Source organism: Apus apus, chromosome 21 (assembly GCF_020740795.1).
Source record: "Apus apus isolate bApuApu2 chromosome 21, bApuApu2.pri.cur, whole genome shotgun sequence".
Classification (NCBI taxonomy): Eukaryota; Metazoa; Chordata; class Aves; order Apodiformes; family Apodidae; genus Apus; species Apus apus.
This window is the reverse complement of record NC_067302.1, coordinates 6,496,062-6,510,894: the sequence shown is the minus strand read 5'-3', so window position 1 is coordinate 6,510,894 and position 14,833 is coordinate 6,496,062. Positions and strand designations below refer to the sequence as shown.

Genomic DNA, 14,833 nt, shown 5'->3' with positions numbered 1-14,833 from the left:
TTGCTTACAGGCAACAGTAGCGGTTGCTCACTCTGTACATTGCATTTATTAGACATCAACAAGGAAAAACAGAACATTTGGCACAAGAATGCCAGTATTTTTTTATTATTATTTTTGGACACATGAACACAAAATATCCCTGCAGGCTAAAAAAAAATAAAATAAAATACATTGCAAGTTGTACACGACCAGCATCTTACTGCAACATGGGGCTGCTAACCTGCCCAGAACAGTTTAGAAAGAGTACCTCGTATTGCTATAGACATACATCCAGTCCAAATTTAATAAAATACAATTTAAAACATTACAAGTCTAACAATATAGAAACAAAAATTACATCATAAGTCAAAATGAACAAATGCAAACATTTTACATTGAAGTCTCAGCCTCTAGACATAGAAATATGAAAATGTCAATAGCAAGGTATAAGAAAACCTGTAAATGATATTACAAGATCTTTCCTCCAATGCACAAGGAAAAAACCTTGTAGTTGAAACAGTATTGATACAATGCCCTCCAAACCCTGCCTTCCAAAAATGAAAGCAGAGTTACTCCCTTGCTATTGAGCAAGAAAAATCCTACAGCACATCCACAAAGGTATTGGGGGGGGTGGGTTTCATCAAACACTGGATCTGAACAAAGATGCCCCTCCCCAGGGAAGAGCAAAGCTGCTGATGGAGGTTAAATAACCCTGGTGCTTGTGGTGCTCACAACAACAAATAAGCCAGGCTGTTCACATGTTGGAGACAGGCTAACTAGTGATTGCCAGAGCTTTTTCAGAGTTCAGCTGGTCACAAAGCAAGCAGAATTGGTTTCAAAATGAGATTTCTGCCTCTTTTTTTTTTTTTTTCTTTTTTTAAGCGTCAACCACCCCCTTCCTCAACTCTTTAAACTTTGCTACATTTAAAATCTTCCACACCACATAGCTAAACAGTGGCCAACAGGCTTTATTTATATATATATATAAAAAAAAACAAAAACCCCAAAACAAACCCAAAACAAAACACCCTAAGAACTACATCTACAGAATGCACATCTTCCCATTGATTGACACATGCATCACGATTCAGTCAGTCCCGAGGGGTTAATCCGGATCGCTGAGCCCAGACTCCAGACCTGGGCTCAGAGCTGTGTAGGACAGCACTGCCAAAGCTTTATCCCCCTGTCACTGCCACGACACCTCCTGAACTCCCGTGCTCTTCTCCCCAGCAGGTTTCAGGGAGATGGAGTTCAGGTCCTGGCCCTGGGTCTGAGACCACCGAGGTCTCACAATCCGTGTAGCCGGAGGTTAAACACTCAGTCCAGTCACAGGCAAACAAAGGAGAGGCTCCCACTTCACTCAATCTGATCTAGGAGTGCTTGGCACTGGACAACTAACTAACTGGTGATAAAATTAAGTATTTCTTATGCACCCTTGATGAGACCAGCCACACTCTTGTCTAGTGCACAAACTCAAAACAGCGATCTTTGATCCTAGAACCTAAGAAGGGTGCTCAGTTTCTTTTCAAGGTGCCAAAGTTCTCCATGTGTGTTGGGTCAGTCAGAGTTCATGCTAAAAAGGGGTTTTTTGTATTCTCCCTGAACGAGTACTGAGAAAAGCAGCCATCTAGCTGGAGCAGCGGTCAGTCTCCCACCCACATGTCCTGATTTTATTACACAAGTGAGGTATTCTTTAAAAAAAAATTTAAAAAAAGATTATTTTTCTTTTTTTTTTTTCAATCTAAACCTGTCCACAGTAGGTGCCAGGAGCAGAGTTTGCTTTAACCCCATTTTCAACACAAAAAAGTTTAAACTTAATTTAATGAGACATACTACTTGCAAGAAGGTTATAAAACTTCTTGAAGACTAAGTTCAGTGTACTCTGGTACAACTGAAAAAAACCCCAGCATTTAGAAATGTAAACTTCAATTTATTTACAAGCTTAAAGACTGAAGGAAACAGCATTTCATATTGCTGAAATTTTGAGGGGGCTGGTTCCTAAGCTTTGGAACAGCAGACAACTTAGCAGCAAACCCCAGACGAGTATCAGAGACCACAGTGCAAATGCTGGACTTCTCCAACTCCTGTTACCAAAGCAGTGGTGTTGGCTCTACTCAATTTAGGAATAAGCTTTTAATCTGCACTAACTCAGGTTAACACTAAGAGAAATCTTAACGTACTCTCTGGATTTCAAGAGCACTCAGTCAAGCCAAGCCCCTCTTTCCTTATTACAGGTTGCAGCTGGAAAAAAAAAAAAAAAAGCCAAGCAGATTAAAAAAACCCTAATTTCTAGGCTGGGACAGAATCAGATTATGAGACTTGGTTTGGTTCAACATGCTGTTGAATGCAGTTGTGTGTGCAACCTAGATTCCCGGGGGAAAAAAAAATTAAATGCTGGTACAAGTCCTTAGGTTGCCTGTCACACAATACACTTAGACTGTACAGATTGGCAAGCCTTTCCTACATGTAACACCCAGTTTTCCAAGCTTATAAAAAATGTTGTAGACAGGACACCAACAGTGAATATAAAACAGTTAAAAATAATTCTTAAAAAAAGCATGGAAGTGTGTCTTTTCTAATTAGTTTCAGAAACTGCCAAATTGTGTGTTCAGAAAACGACACGAGAATGTTGGTTTAACTCATGCACAATCCTCAGCTAGAAAATTACACTGTTGGGGGGGCTTAAAAAACAAATATTTATTGCCAAAGTTAAACCTTCTATGAGAAAAAAGTTTTAAAATTACTTAGATTTATCAAACCACACAGCAGCATAAAGTGGGCACTTTTTTGTAAAAGTCTGCAAAATACCTAAAAGCTAATTTTTTTTTTGTTTTTATCATTTTTAGAGGGGGGAAATGATGGTTCAGTACTTGTTACGATACCATGGCAGTATTATTTGTAACCATTATAATTAAAATCTACTGACAGGCATCACTATCTGGTTATATTACACATTCACAGAACAGGAACCACCTATTTGAACTCGCAGTATAGTGCAATTGCTTTGCAGCCCAGGTCTGCAGAGATTAAAAAGATAATTAGTAAAACCGACCAAAAACTGCAATACCTGTGAAAGTTATGTTTGTTAAAAGGCATTTACAGTAGTGAAGTCTAAAATCTCCATTAAAAAAATCTATGGCCCCACACAATAGAACAATTACATTGAGCTGGAGTAAAACATTTTGCCATCATATGCACACTCACTAAGCAGTGCGTGGAGAGAGGGAACCAGTCGTCATGATAAGCTAATGGGATGAGGAGGGAACTTAAAAACAACAGCTAGCAAAATATTCATTAGAAACCTTTCGTGCCAAGTCCTTTAAAAATGTCAGGATGATCGGCCTGTTGCGCTTTGAGGTAAAAATTCAGTCCAATGCATCAGAAAAGACAAGTCTATGGATTTCTGTTACATAAAATAATGAAACAAATGGCTCAATTGTGTTGGTGCATCAGACATTGCTGTGAAGAACAGGTTCAGTGCGACTGTTCAGAGCTGCTGGTAGAGGGCAGCCTGAAACAAACTGGGCCCTAGCTAGAGCAGTAGGCATTCAAACCATTTCAGGGCTGCACGGGTTGTTGGTTTTGCCTCATCTTTCCCGATGCTCTCAAGCAAAATACATGGTGTGCTGGGTATCATGGTGGATCTGCACGGCCTTGGCCAGGGCCTGAGGATCGCGGCCATTGCTCTGTCCTGACACGTGGCTGCCTTCAGCACTGCAAGAATGCAGACACAGAGAGCCATGAACCCTCGGGCCAAGCAGTGTGGGATTCCAGCCCCTTATCTGGCTAAGCAAGACAAGGCACACACAGTTCCTTACCTGTCGTGATCCTTGTCCACAAGATGGTACCTGGCCCTAAACGCCACCAGCCTGGCATAGTAGGCGGGAGCCGGAATAGAGACCGAGCGCGTGCACCGGACGTAGGTGTGGCACAGCTGGTAGGTCAGGAGCTGCAGCTCGTCTGCTGTGAAGCAGTTGTCATCCCACAAGACCTGGTAGTGGGAAGGCCGGCTGGTTCCCTGCAGAGGAGACACCAGCAGTCAGCTGGAGAGCAGCACCCAAACCAGCCATGCACCTGAAGGCTGCACCTCCTGCCAGCGCGCGGAGGGTGAGCGCACCCAACGGATGCCACTGCCACCCTGCCAGGCTCTGGACAGAAGCAACATCACTCACTGGGACAGCTCTAAGGATTTAGTCCCACAGGCTGAGAACAGCAGAACTGAAATGTTACCTGAATTCCTGCATGGCTACAGAGGTAAAAGTCAAATTCAGAAGGATGCGTGATGGTGCTGTCCACAGTTGTGCCTGCTGGTACGTTGCCGCTCTTACCCACCTATTGAGGAAAGTTTATTATTAGCTCATGGTTTTTTTGGAAGTGACCCAAAATACCTCCTAAGGTAGGCTCTACTTAAAGCTGTTGGAGAATTTACTGCTCAAAAAGGTAGAAAAATATAAAGGTCATTTACACAGGAGGAATGAATGTTCTCTGAGTTCATTTTTAGAAACTTCTCCAAATCCAATCAGTGTGCCACCAGAGAAAAACAAAATACTTGCCAGTACCATTAAAATTGCAGAGTGGGATAAAGCCTACACGAGTCATTCAGGACCTGAAAATGCAGGTTTTCTGGAATAAATTTATTTCATGCCCTTGTTTGCACTCACACCCCAGAGATCTGCATTTTTCAAGCAAAACTGAGATCAAGAACTTTCCTAAAATGGTCCCTTGGTTGGCTTGTGGATTTGTGGCATAGGCAAATTTTACAGCTGCAGAACAGGCAACAAACAGAACCACTAGTTCTGCTTACAGTCAGGAAGTCCAGACTATAAAAACCCAGACTACAGCACCAGATACACAAATCCAGGGATATAGAGCACACCTACTCCAAAAGGGGCTAGGAACAAGCTGCTCCATCTGACTGCTTGATCTAGAGCAATAAAAAAGGTGAGGAACTGGTTATTTTGGTAGAGAGAGCACATTACTGCACAGAACTGCTGCTGCTTGTACAGATTAATGCACTCTGGGCAAGATGGATACCACCCCACTCAACCAGACAATCTTACTTTCCTGTCGCCATCACCTCCTTCTTATGTAGTCAACATTACTTGCCCTTTCAGTTTTGTCAGCACAGAATAGTCTGGTGTGATGCCTTTTCTGCACAACAATGTAGGTTATTCCTGGTCTATAATCTTCTTCCAAACTAATACAGGCCTTCCGGATTGCTATCAGCTCTGGCCAAGCTACCTAGAAGTAGAAGATTTCACTATTAGGTGCTGAATTCAGTACATACTATTTTCATTTCTTCCATGTACAAATGCCACTTCGTAAGGAATGTGATCAGAAAGGATAACTGCACATTCTGCTTGCCTGGGAAAACTCCACAAAACTGTTAATTGTCCCTGTAACAAACAGAACATAAACAGACAAACTTTCGAGGGCCGATCCCTTCCGGCAAGAAGCCACCAGACAATACCTGCTTCATCTGTCCTTCGGATACTCCCCCCCTGTAGTAAATGATCCTCGTGGGCTTGAAACGGGTGGATTTGTAGAACTGGATCAAGAGTTCTCGCACCATGTTGGTCAGGTCCTGGATGACCTCCTGGCTGTAGAGCAGCTCCTGGGAGGTCTCCTGGCGGGAGGTCTGGACGCGCACGGTGGCGCAGTAGCGGCTGGGGTGGCCGTCCATGCTGCCCACCACCGCTGCGATGGACGGCTTCTTCCCGTCCCCCGCCGGAGGGTGGGTCACGTCTGCTCCCAGAAAGATCACTGGCTGCTGGAACACCGAGGGCCTGTTTCATGTGAACAAGGTTGATTAAATAATAAATAATAATCAGACGAAGAAAGGGCAGGGGAGGGAGGAAAAAAAAAGGACAGGTGAGGGAGGTGTATCCACCAAACCCTGACATGGGATTGAAACCCTGTCAGAATCTTTTAAGGGTGATGTTCTCTGCCTCAGGCTTTTACAGTCCACAGAACAGAAAGTGAAAAGACCACAGACAAAGTTACAAGGATTGATCACAAGTCACTCTGCCTCACTCCTTACCATTTGGAAAGAAATACAGCGTGCTTAAGGAGGTGGCAGGAGGCAGAGGTAGACTGAGAGAATCCAAAGGCAGGAAAAAGATAAGGGAAAAAAGACTTTGTAAGCCTGTTTTCACACACTTTGCTCTAACACTAGAGATATCCCTCAGCACAGGGCTCACTAGGCAGATTTTGGATGCAGAAGCATCCTCCTCTGACCACTTCAGATTGGGGATATTTCTAAAGCACATCGTATTTTGAAAGGTATAATTTTAGTAAACAAAACAACACTGTTTTGCTTGACAATCCAGACTTCAAGGAGAGCTTTAGATTTAATCTCACCTTTGATGAGGTACAAGCACGTTGTTGATTCCTCCAAGCTTTGCATTTATCTTCAGACACAGGTTGGACAGTGTTTGTGGTGAGGTTTTGACCACATTCTTTACCTGAACACACTGAGTGGCCATTCCTAGGAGAGTGTCACCAACCCGCTTGACTTCAGCTGTGACAGAAAAATAGTTTAGTGGTTCAATTACCTGAACACTCAGTAGTTCCATCTGCTTTCTCCCTTCCCCTCCCCCCAAATGTTATTGTAATTAAGATCCTTAAAAGTTCACCAACTAAGGTTCACTCCAGTAATGCACAAACACTCCAACCAGGCCTGACAAACCCACCTCCCAAAGCCCTTTTCAGCAGAACATGCTCAGCCCCCCCCAGCTGCAGCCCAGTCAGATGCCCCCTTGCTGTACAGCTCCTGAGCAGCCTCTGCTCCATACCATACACAGGTGTCTTTCCAGGTAGGATCACCACGATCAGCTGCAGACCCACGTAAGTCAGTTTTAGGTGTTTAAACATGGGCTCCACACTGTCTGCCCCCTGGGCGTACTTGCAGAAGCAGGGCTGGCCCTGGATGGGCATCCCCGCGTCCTTGGAGATCTTGCGCAGCTGGTCCGTGAAACTCCTGCCAAGGAAGCAGAGCAGGATTTGCCCTGGCTTCTTCACTCTGCTGCACTTTACTCTTCACTTTTCACTTTGTCTGTTCATTTTATCAACAAGATCCAAACTATTCCAGCTACTTCACAGCACTCCCAATTTGACACTTCAGCAATGAGTTTTTAGCAACGCCATCACTGTGAGAAACACACCAGGATTCCAGGCCTGTCTGAGGGCACTTCAGCAGCCTCAGTTTCTGTAATTTCGGGAGTCTTGGGGACACAAACACACACTTGTGATGAACATTCCCAGGCAGATTCCCAGACTCACACTGATGGAGGACTGGGAGATTTGTATTCATCCACCAAACTTATCTGAGCGTTACTGCAGCTGTGATTTTTGCCAAACATTTCAGTGGTTCACACAACCTCTATCTTTAGGATTCTATAGAGCAGTTAATAATTAACTATCAATCTCATTAACCATTAATAAAATGAATATATAAATATATTAATAATTTATTAATATCCAACACTTCTAATTAATTATTAATATTTTGAAGGATGAGGGGGGTGGCCTATGTTGCCAGGAAGCTTAGGAAAAAATGTAGTTACTGTTTTAGAATAAGCAATCATTAGTTATTTGTAAAAACAACAGAATACAAGTGGAAAGCAGCCTGCAGAGCAGGAAGCACAGCCTCAGTAATAAGGGAATTATTGCTTTTCCTAGCTGGCCAATCAGGCTGTGCACTTTGCCATAATCTCCTCCCAAACTATCAACATTTAAGACACTGCAGAACTGTCAGTTCCTCTTTTTACTCTTAGATGCATTAAAATCAACTTACTCTGCAGATCACCTTTCAGAAATATGAGAAGAACAAACCTTGAAATAGGTATCCTGAATAAATAGAAAAAATACTTACTTCAGTAAGTCTTCCCTGCATTGTTTTTGAGGAGCAAAACAGGCAACAGCCCAAACTTTAATCTCAATGCCAGCGTAGAACTGTTTCCCTCTCATGTCCCACACACCTTGGTTTGGTGTGGCCACAGTCTTGTTCTAGGAGAAAACCAAAGACAAATGAAAAATGAAAAGGTGCTTTGTTCTGCTTACAGCTGAAGAGTGCTCAAAGGGAGCCTTATGAGAAGATCTAGGAACCACTTCAAGAGTTTAAGTGACCTCAGGAGAAGGTATTTAACAAGGTGTGGAAAACTCACCCTGCCTCCATACTGCAGCATTGGTGCTGGCAGAACTCTGCCTGTCAACTCTGTCATCTCGTTATGGACGACGATGCCAAACTCCTTCAGATATGGGTCAGGGCCACCAACCATGCTGTTACTTTTCACCTGGTGACAAGAAGAGGTTTTTCCTGACTTATCACTAATGCTCCAGGCACCTCTGTCCTCTCTGCCATGAAGAAGCTTTCTATTTAAAAGGATTCGTTTTAAAGAAGTTTTATTTTTTTAACTTCTGCAGTTCTTGGTGATTCTGGTCATGTTTCTGGGAGAGCCAGAAGGAGTGACAACCACAGGGTGCTGAGCTGAAGAGCCACTCACCAGCCTGCTGATCTCCTCCTGCCGGTCCGGCGCGGATCTCGCGGTTGCTTTGATCATCGTGGAGGTCTGATTGTCCGTCAGCTTCTTGATGCACCTCTGGCCTGCCACAATGTTACAGACCTGCAGAGAGGGGAGAGCTGCCCTGACACCCTGCCCAGGGATCACCCGCAGGGCAAGGGACAGGTCGGGCCTTACCTCAAGGGGCAGGTACGTGTGTTTCTGTTCCTGTCCTACTTGGAGACAGGGAAGGTGAGGATATTTTAGCTGCAGACTGTACTTCTGCTTAAAATACTGAGCTACTGTACACTCCATTGCCTGCCCATTTTCCAGCTGCAGAGGAAACCTAAAAAGGACGTTTGTTCTGGTTAGACTTCTCCAGATTATTATTTTTTTTTTTCCAAAGGAAAAAAATGGTATGGAAAAAATCTATTCCAGACTAGAAATGCTGGAAACATTTTCCTTAGCTATTGGATCTCTTCTTCATGAAAAGAAGTTATATATTATATGCTGATTTTTCATAGTTATTTTAAAAATTGTAGCCTCTGATAACTGCATTTAAAAGTCAGGATACAGCTTCAATTTTCATGTGTCAAAGGAAATAAAGCAGTGTTCTAAACCCACACTGGGACTAAACATTCTTGAAAGTTACACAGCTGCTCCACCTCCAGAATCAACTGTTCTGGCATAAACAATACATCTAGTACATTCATTAGGCTCAAGATTTGTAAAATGGCCAGGAAGTGCTTGTGTACATACGTCTGATGACTGGCTGGTCGCCGAGTTACGTTGCAGACTCGGTATTTTCTCTTCATCTGGCCACAGTGGGTAACCTCGACTTTCAGACCTGAAAACCCAACACAAGAGTCATCTAAATAAATTCAGGCATAGCAGTCACCTTTGAAACAGATGAGGGCAAAAAGAAACAGGCCAGTTTCCCAAGTGCCTTGCACATTTTCATGACAATGTCATATGACCAGGTTTCTGTATTTTGTTGCAGCAGCTTTAAAATCAGCCTTTACCTCTGATTTCTTTGGTAAATTTGACACGCTGGGAGTCTGTAAGAGGCTTGGTTTGTTCATTGATGTTCTGAATGTCCAAGACCTCACACATGAACTCAATGATAGGCTGGGCACGATAGAAAGCAGTTGCTGACACTAAGACGAAACGAAGAGGACATTTAATTTTGAAGCAGTAAGAACTATGTAACATTAGCGAGGCAGAATCTCCCACCTACCATCAATGTTGAGCATCATGTTCCACATGGCAGGCCTGACCGACTGGTGGAAACCAAACCAGACCTCCCTGCCACCACCCAGAGGGTGGTAATAACCTTCAGGGGGGGAGAAAAAGGAGCGACCCACAGGAGTGTACCTGGAAACAACAGAAATACTTGGATCATTCCTTTCTGATACACCTTTATACGTTCATGCTTATAGTGATTAAAAGTGCAGTAAATTCCTACAGTACATTAGAACCATTAGAGCTAACAAGGCAAGCACACAAAGCCTGTAGTGCCAGTGCAGCTGGAAAGGCTCTAGCAAACTCCTGTTAGAAACATGACCAGCAGCTGCAAGTCTTGAGTTCAGATCAGATTTCCCTATTGCACTATTCTAGTGCAAATTTGTAAGGCAGGCGTTGAGTTACAGAAGCACATCCCTCATCCCTTTGACTGCAGGTAAGTGTAGTAGCAGTAGAACAGGAGGAAGTAATAATTAATACAATTAATCTGTTCAGACAGACACAAGCTGAAGCCAGTCAGGAAGGCACTGAAGGTCCCCACCTCATGGAGGGAAGGTGCCTTGTGATCACATCCAGTGCCTGCACAGAATCCTCAGGAACCTCGTTCAGGTGCCCTGCCAGAGCTTCCAGCAGCAACTGCAGGCTGACCACTGACACCCACTGAATGGACACCTTAAATGTCTGGTCCTTCCCCTCTCCTGGAAGTGTCACCTCCATATCCACCTGACAGACAGAGAACACAATTAAGCACAAGCTCTTGTTATGGATTGCAGACTGTCACAACACCAATTCATGTTACGTTTTGCTCCCAAGTATCCTCTGAATCTGTATTTTTGATGATTAATCCATGTAATTTCTCTTAAAATATTACAGATGGTTTCATTAGGATTTTGAAAGCTGGTAATTTAATCATCTGAGAAACTGCACTGAGGTATCTTTAAGTGTAACTTTTAAGCAGTAATTAGTACAGTGACATCAAAGCTCTGGAGAACAGTGAGTCATTTTTATTAAGCCAGCCAATTACCTGCAAGATGTCTTGTGAACCAAACGGGAAGGCAAAAAAACCTTTTGGTCAAAAAGAAACTCACTGGGAAACACAAATCTCAGAGTTCTAGCACAGTGGTTGAGATGATTTTCACAAACCATCAGCCCAAAACATTTAACTGTGAACTCATTTTATGTATCTCCTGGGGCACTGTATTAACCAGCAATAACCTGATTGCTGAGGAGAAGAGCAGATGGGGGTTATGTTTTTTATCAGGACTTGTTAATATAGATACTGATCTGCTAGAGCCAGGGTGGGGAGCACAGCCCAGGACACCCAGGGCTGGTGCAGCCGATCCAGTTGTTCTTATGGAACAGGAGGACATATCTCCACAGTGCAGCCAAACCAAACCAGCACAGTTGTCATCTACAGCTGCTTTATCACTGGGCCACAGAACAAGGGTTAGAATGGAGGAAAAGGAAGTTTCTATCAGGGTTAAAAAAAAACTAATCTGCTTGCAGCTGAAAGAGCACAACAGACTAATTCTCTCAGAAATCCTCCAACTAACAAGCTGCAAATTAGAAACCCAAAGAATACAACCTCCAGTAGAACACCAGTGAGCTCCTAGAGACCCCTGCCTGGCGCTGCCTGTAGCTTCAGAGTCTACCCTAATGTCTGACAGCTTCTTGGGTTTATGACAAGCGAAGTTTCACATGATACTGTAACAACTTCCCACAGAAACTTGAAACTCACAGCAACACTTACTCTGTCCCTGCCGATGGGCAGCGGGTGTGCAGTGTACATGTTCCTCTTCCCATCGTACCCAGGCTGCCGATCTCCAAATATCTGCATCTTGAAGTGTCTCACCATGGTGTCCACCACCTCCCTGCAGGGGGACTTATCAAGTTAGGTTGAAGGAGAGAATCCAGCTACAACATTACACACTTTTTTGCCTTTGCTTAAAGGAGCAAAGTAGGAGAAACAACCAGGCACCAGAGCATTCCCAGGTCACTCCAGATTAAGACACTCAGGTGTCACCCTGCAGGTGTCTATAGGCAAGGCAGGTATCTGGGCTGCCAGCAGAGCCACGGGCAGTTCGGGTCATGGAAAGTGGGGAATTTCTAGGATGTGCAGTTTTCTTAAACTGAGGTGTATAAACCTTTAATTTAAAAAAATTAATTAAGCTGCTCATACCTGTTCACTCTTCGGGGGCGTTTTTCTGGTTTGATATCTACATCATAGTGATAAACATCAATCTTCGGGATCTGAACCTGAAAATGGTTGGCGAGGAGCCGGATGGGCTTCCCAACAGTTCCCAGGCCTGGGCGACGGGGCGGCTGGAAAAGGCTGGTCGGGGGCCCTGGGGAAGGCAAATAAATATGTATGAGATGTAACTGATCACTCAGTGCAGCAGCCTCTCAGGTGTGCTTCAGCTGAGACGTCTTTCTGACAGGGCAGGAAGAAACCTTACGTAGCTTTCTGAGGTTGCAAATGGAGGGGTTCCAAGTGGCTCAGCCTTCCAGCTGCTGGGTAAAAACAAACATGTTCCCTAAAGCAGACACAGGTTAGTGCCATAACTCACCCTCAAAACTTTTAGGGACATTATTGTGGTTATGAACCTCACAGAGTCCTTGAGATGGAGTGTCCCCATTTACATCTTATGTGTTTGTATGTGATGTAAAGATAAAGACACTCCTGCCACCATTTCTAGAACCAGCCAGTAGCTACACAAGCCACATTTTTTCATTGTTTTCACTATAGGCTTAAAGTTCAGCTGTTAATGATTGCCAGTCTTGGCAAACTTAGGACAGACATCCCCAATTTTTATCTGAAAAATGTTATTACATGGAAACGGGTAAGGAATATTTTTATTCTAAACTGAATTTAGAACATGCTTCCGTACCGGATCTAAGCTAAAACTGTTTTGTTGTTTCCTTTGCATCATGAACTCATCACTTTTGATGACAGTGAAATGCTTTCCCCCTAGAGCACCATTTCAGCCAGTTTAAAATTCCAACAAAAAGAAGGAAGCAAGGAAAGGTTTAGACTTTCCTCTAAAAAGAAAAGCTGGGGAGAAAGCATAAGGACAGGTCAGACTCCTACCAGATGCGGAGAAGATAATTTATTTGGACAAAAGTAAGAGCTTCAGTCATAGTTCTAAGGAGGAAATAACTATACACTTGCAAAAGTACTCACGCACAAGTAGTCACTAGGTAAGTGTTTAGTTAACTTCCTCAAAGTGTTAAGATCTGAGATACCATGTTAACGAGATTAACAGACATTTTTTTAACTCTATCTCAGCCTCAGCTGACTCTGCACATAAAGCCAATTGAAATAATGTGTTTTCATGGGGTTTGTCCATATCTGCTTGCACTGAGTGTGGTCAAAGTTCCTTCCCTCTGTCGTAGAGTAGCAAAGGAGAGGGCAAAAAGTATTCCAAGGATGCAATAATAACCCACTTGGTAGCGGGGTGTCTGCTGGGGCCATGGACATCCCAGGTGAGCAGCACTGGCTCCACACCCACCAGGGATGGCCCATGACCAGCCAGGAGCTCTCAACACCAGAGTGGGGCCAGCTGTGGGCTGTGATCAGTGCTTTAAACACCTGCAGCATCCCGAGGAGTGTGAATCATTGAGGGCAATCAAAGTTTACTGTGCTTATTTGGATACTAGAGATGATCCATTAATCCTGTGCTAATTAGACTGAAGTAAGTGCAGGCACTGATCTCCTGCAAGAGATTAAATGACAACTATATTTACCCATTTCCCTCCCTCAGTATTGACAAGTTCTGTGCACAGGCACAGCCACACTGACCTCGCTCCCTTTTGATCAAAGGAGATAAAACTTACATCTTCTCCTTTCTAACGTTATTTCTCAAAGGAATTCCAGTGGATAAGCTCAGAACTGTTTTCCCACTTGAAGCTGAATTTATCAGGATTTTTACCCAGCTGGCCTGACTAGAGCTACATGTGCTGTTACTCTCTTAATTTCCTCTACTCTGTGTTGATTCTGCTCTGGGCATCTCGGCCAAGTTGCCACAGACAGGAAGCAGGTTCAGGGAACTAAAAGAGGATCCACTTCTGTGGTTGGAAGCCAGAGGGGACACAACATGCACACACAGACTCACCAGGCCAGCCTCCCACTACCTGAAAACCTGGATTCTCCTGGGGATGCACCTTTGGGTCAATAAACATTTCCCCCCACACCAAAGTTAACACTACTTTGATTATCACAACAGCTCAAAGAGGAACTTGGTGGATAAGATGTGCAGACCACGTTGGTCAGGAAGGACATCTTGCAGACATTTGCTGGAAGAACAGCCATGGAATGAGACACAAGTAGGAAAACACCCCACGGGAAGTGTTACCAATATTCAACCAGAGTTTGAGAAAAAACAATTTCTGTGTTTCAGGAAAGTAGCACGTTAAATTCTTAAGAACGGCTGGATGTCAAAACCACAACCTATGACTGCCCAGCGCCCAGGAGGGGCAGGCAGGGAGCACGGCAGGCCCCAGCTCCCCGGCACCCCCTCCAGCCGTGCCCGGCCTGCCCGGGGCGGCGGCAGAGCCCGGCGGCCCCGCCGCGGGACCCACACCCGGGCCGCCCGGCGGGACCTGCCAGGGCACCGCCGGCCTCCGCGGAAAGTTGCGCGCCCCGCCGCAGCTGCTCCTTCCCGGAGCTGCCCCCGAGCCCGCCCGCCGGCCTGTGCGGGGCCCGGCCCGCAGCACACCCCGGCCCGCCCGCCCAGGCCGCGGCTGCCGGCCCGGCCCGGCCCGGCTCGGGGGCAGCCCCGGCCCGCGGCCTCCGCCCCGCGCTGACAGGGCCCGCCGGGCCCGCGCCCGCGCTGCCCGCGCCGCTCTCACCGGGTCCCAGCGCTTCCATGGCGGCGGAGGCCTCGCTGCGGTCCCCCCCGGCCCCGCCGCCCGCCTCGGGCCCCGCCGCCGGCCCCGCCGCCGCCGCGTAGCGCTTGATTTCGGGAATGTTGGCTGCGGGGCGGGGGCCCGAGGCAGGAACGGGGGCGGCGGGGAGGGCGAGGAGGGGGGGGGCGGGGAGCGGTCCCCGCGCTCCGCTTCCCCAGCGGCACCGCGAACGATCCCCCCGCTCCGGCCGACACCGAGACCGGGCC

General features: G+C 45.6%; 1 protein-coding gene across 4 annotated transcripts; it reads right to left on the bottom strand.

The window, feature by feature from the left end:
- Positions 1-27: 27 nt before the first annotated feature.
- AGO4 (argonaute RISC component 4) lies at positions 28-14,833 on the bottom strand. Of its 4 annotated transcripts, none has more exons than XM_051638029.1 (18): positions 14,571-14,833; positions 11,902-12,067; positions 11,461-11,593; positions 10,264-10,445; positions 9,718-9,854; positions 9,503-9,637; positions 9,240-9,327; positions 8,679-8,826; positions 8,484-8,603; positions 8,145-8,273; positions 7,853-7,986; positions 6,774-6,958; positions 6,340-6,499; positions 5,450-5,765; positions 5,086-5,220; positions 4,210-4,311; positions 3,798-3,997; positions 28-3,693 (listed from the first exon to the last, which is right to left on the bottom strand). In XM_051638029.1, the coding sequence occupies exons 1-18, from the start codon at positions 14,587-14,589 to the stop codon at positions 3,585-3,587; spliced, it is 2,598 nt and encodes an 865-aa protein (XP_051493989.1). In that variant the 5' UTR covers positions 14,590-14,833; the 3' UTR covers positions 28-3,584. The 4 variants fall into 4 exon arrangements, 3 of the variants coding, with proteins under 3 accessions (XP_051493989.1, XP_051493990.1, XP_051493991.1); XM_051638030.1 differs by having other exon boundaries at positions 11,473-11,593; XM_051638031.1 differs by lacking the exon at positions 14,571-14,833 and adding an exon at positions 12,179-14,552 and having other exon boundaries at positions 11,473-11,593.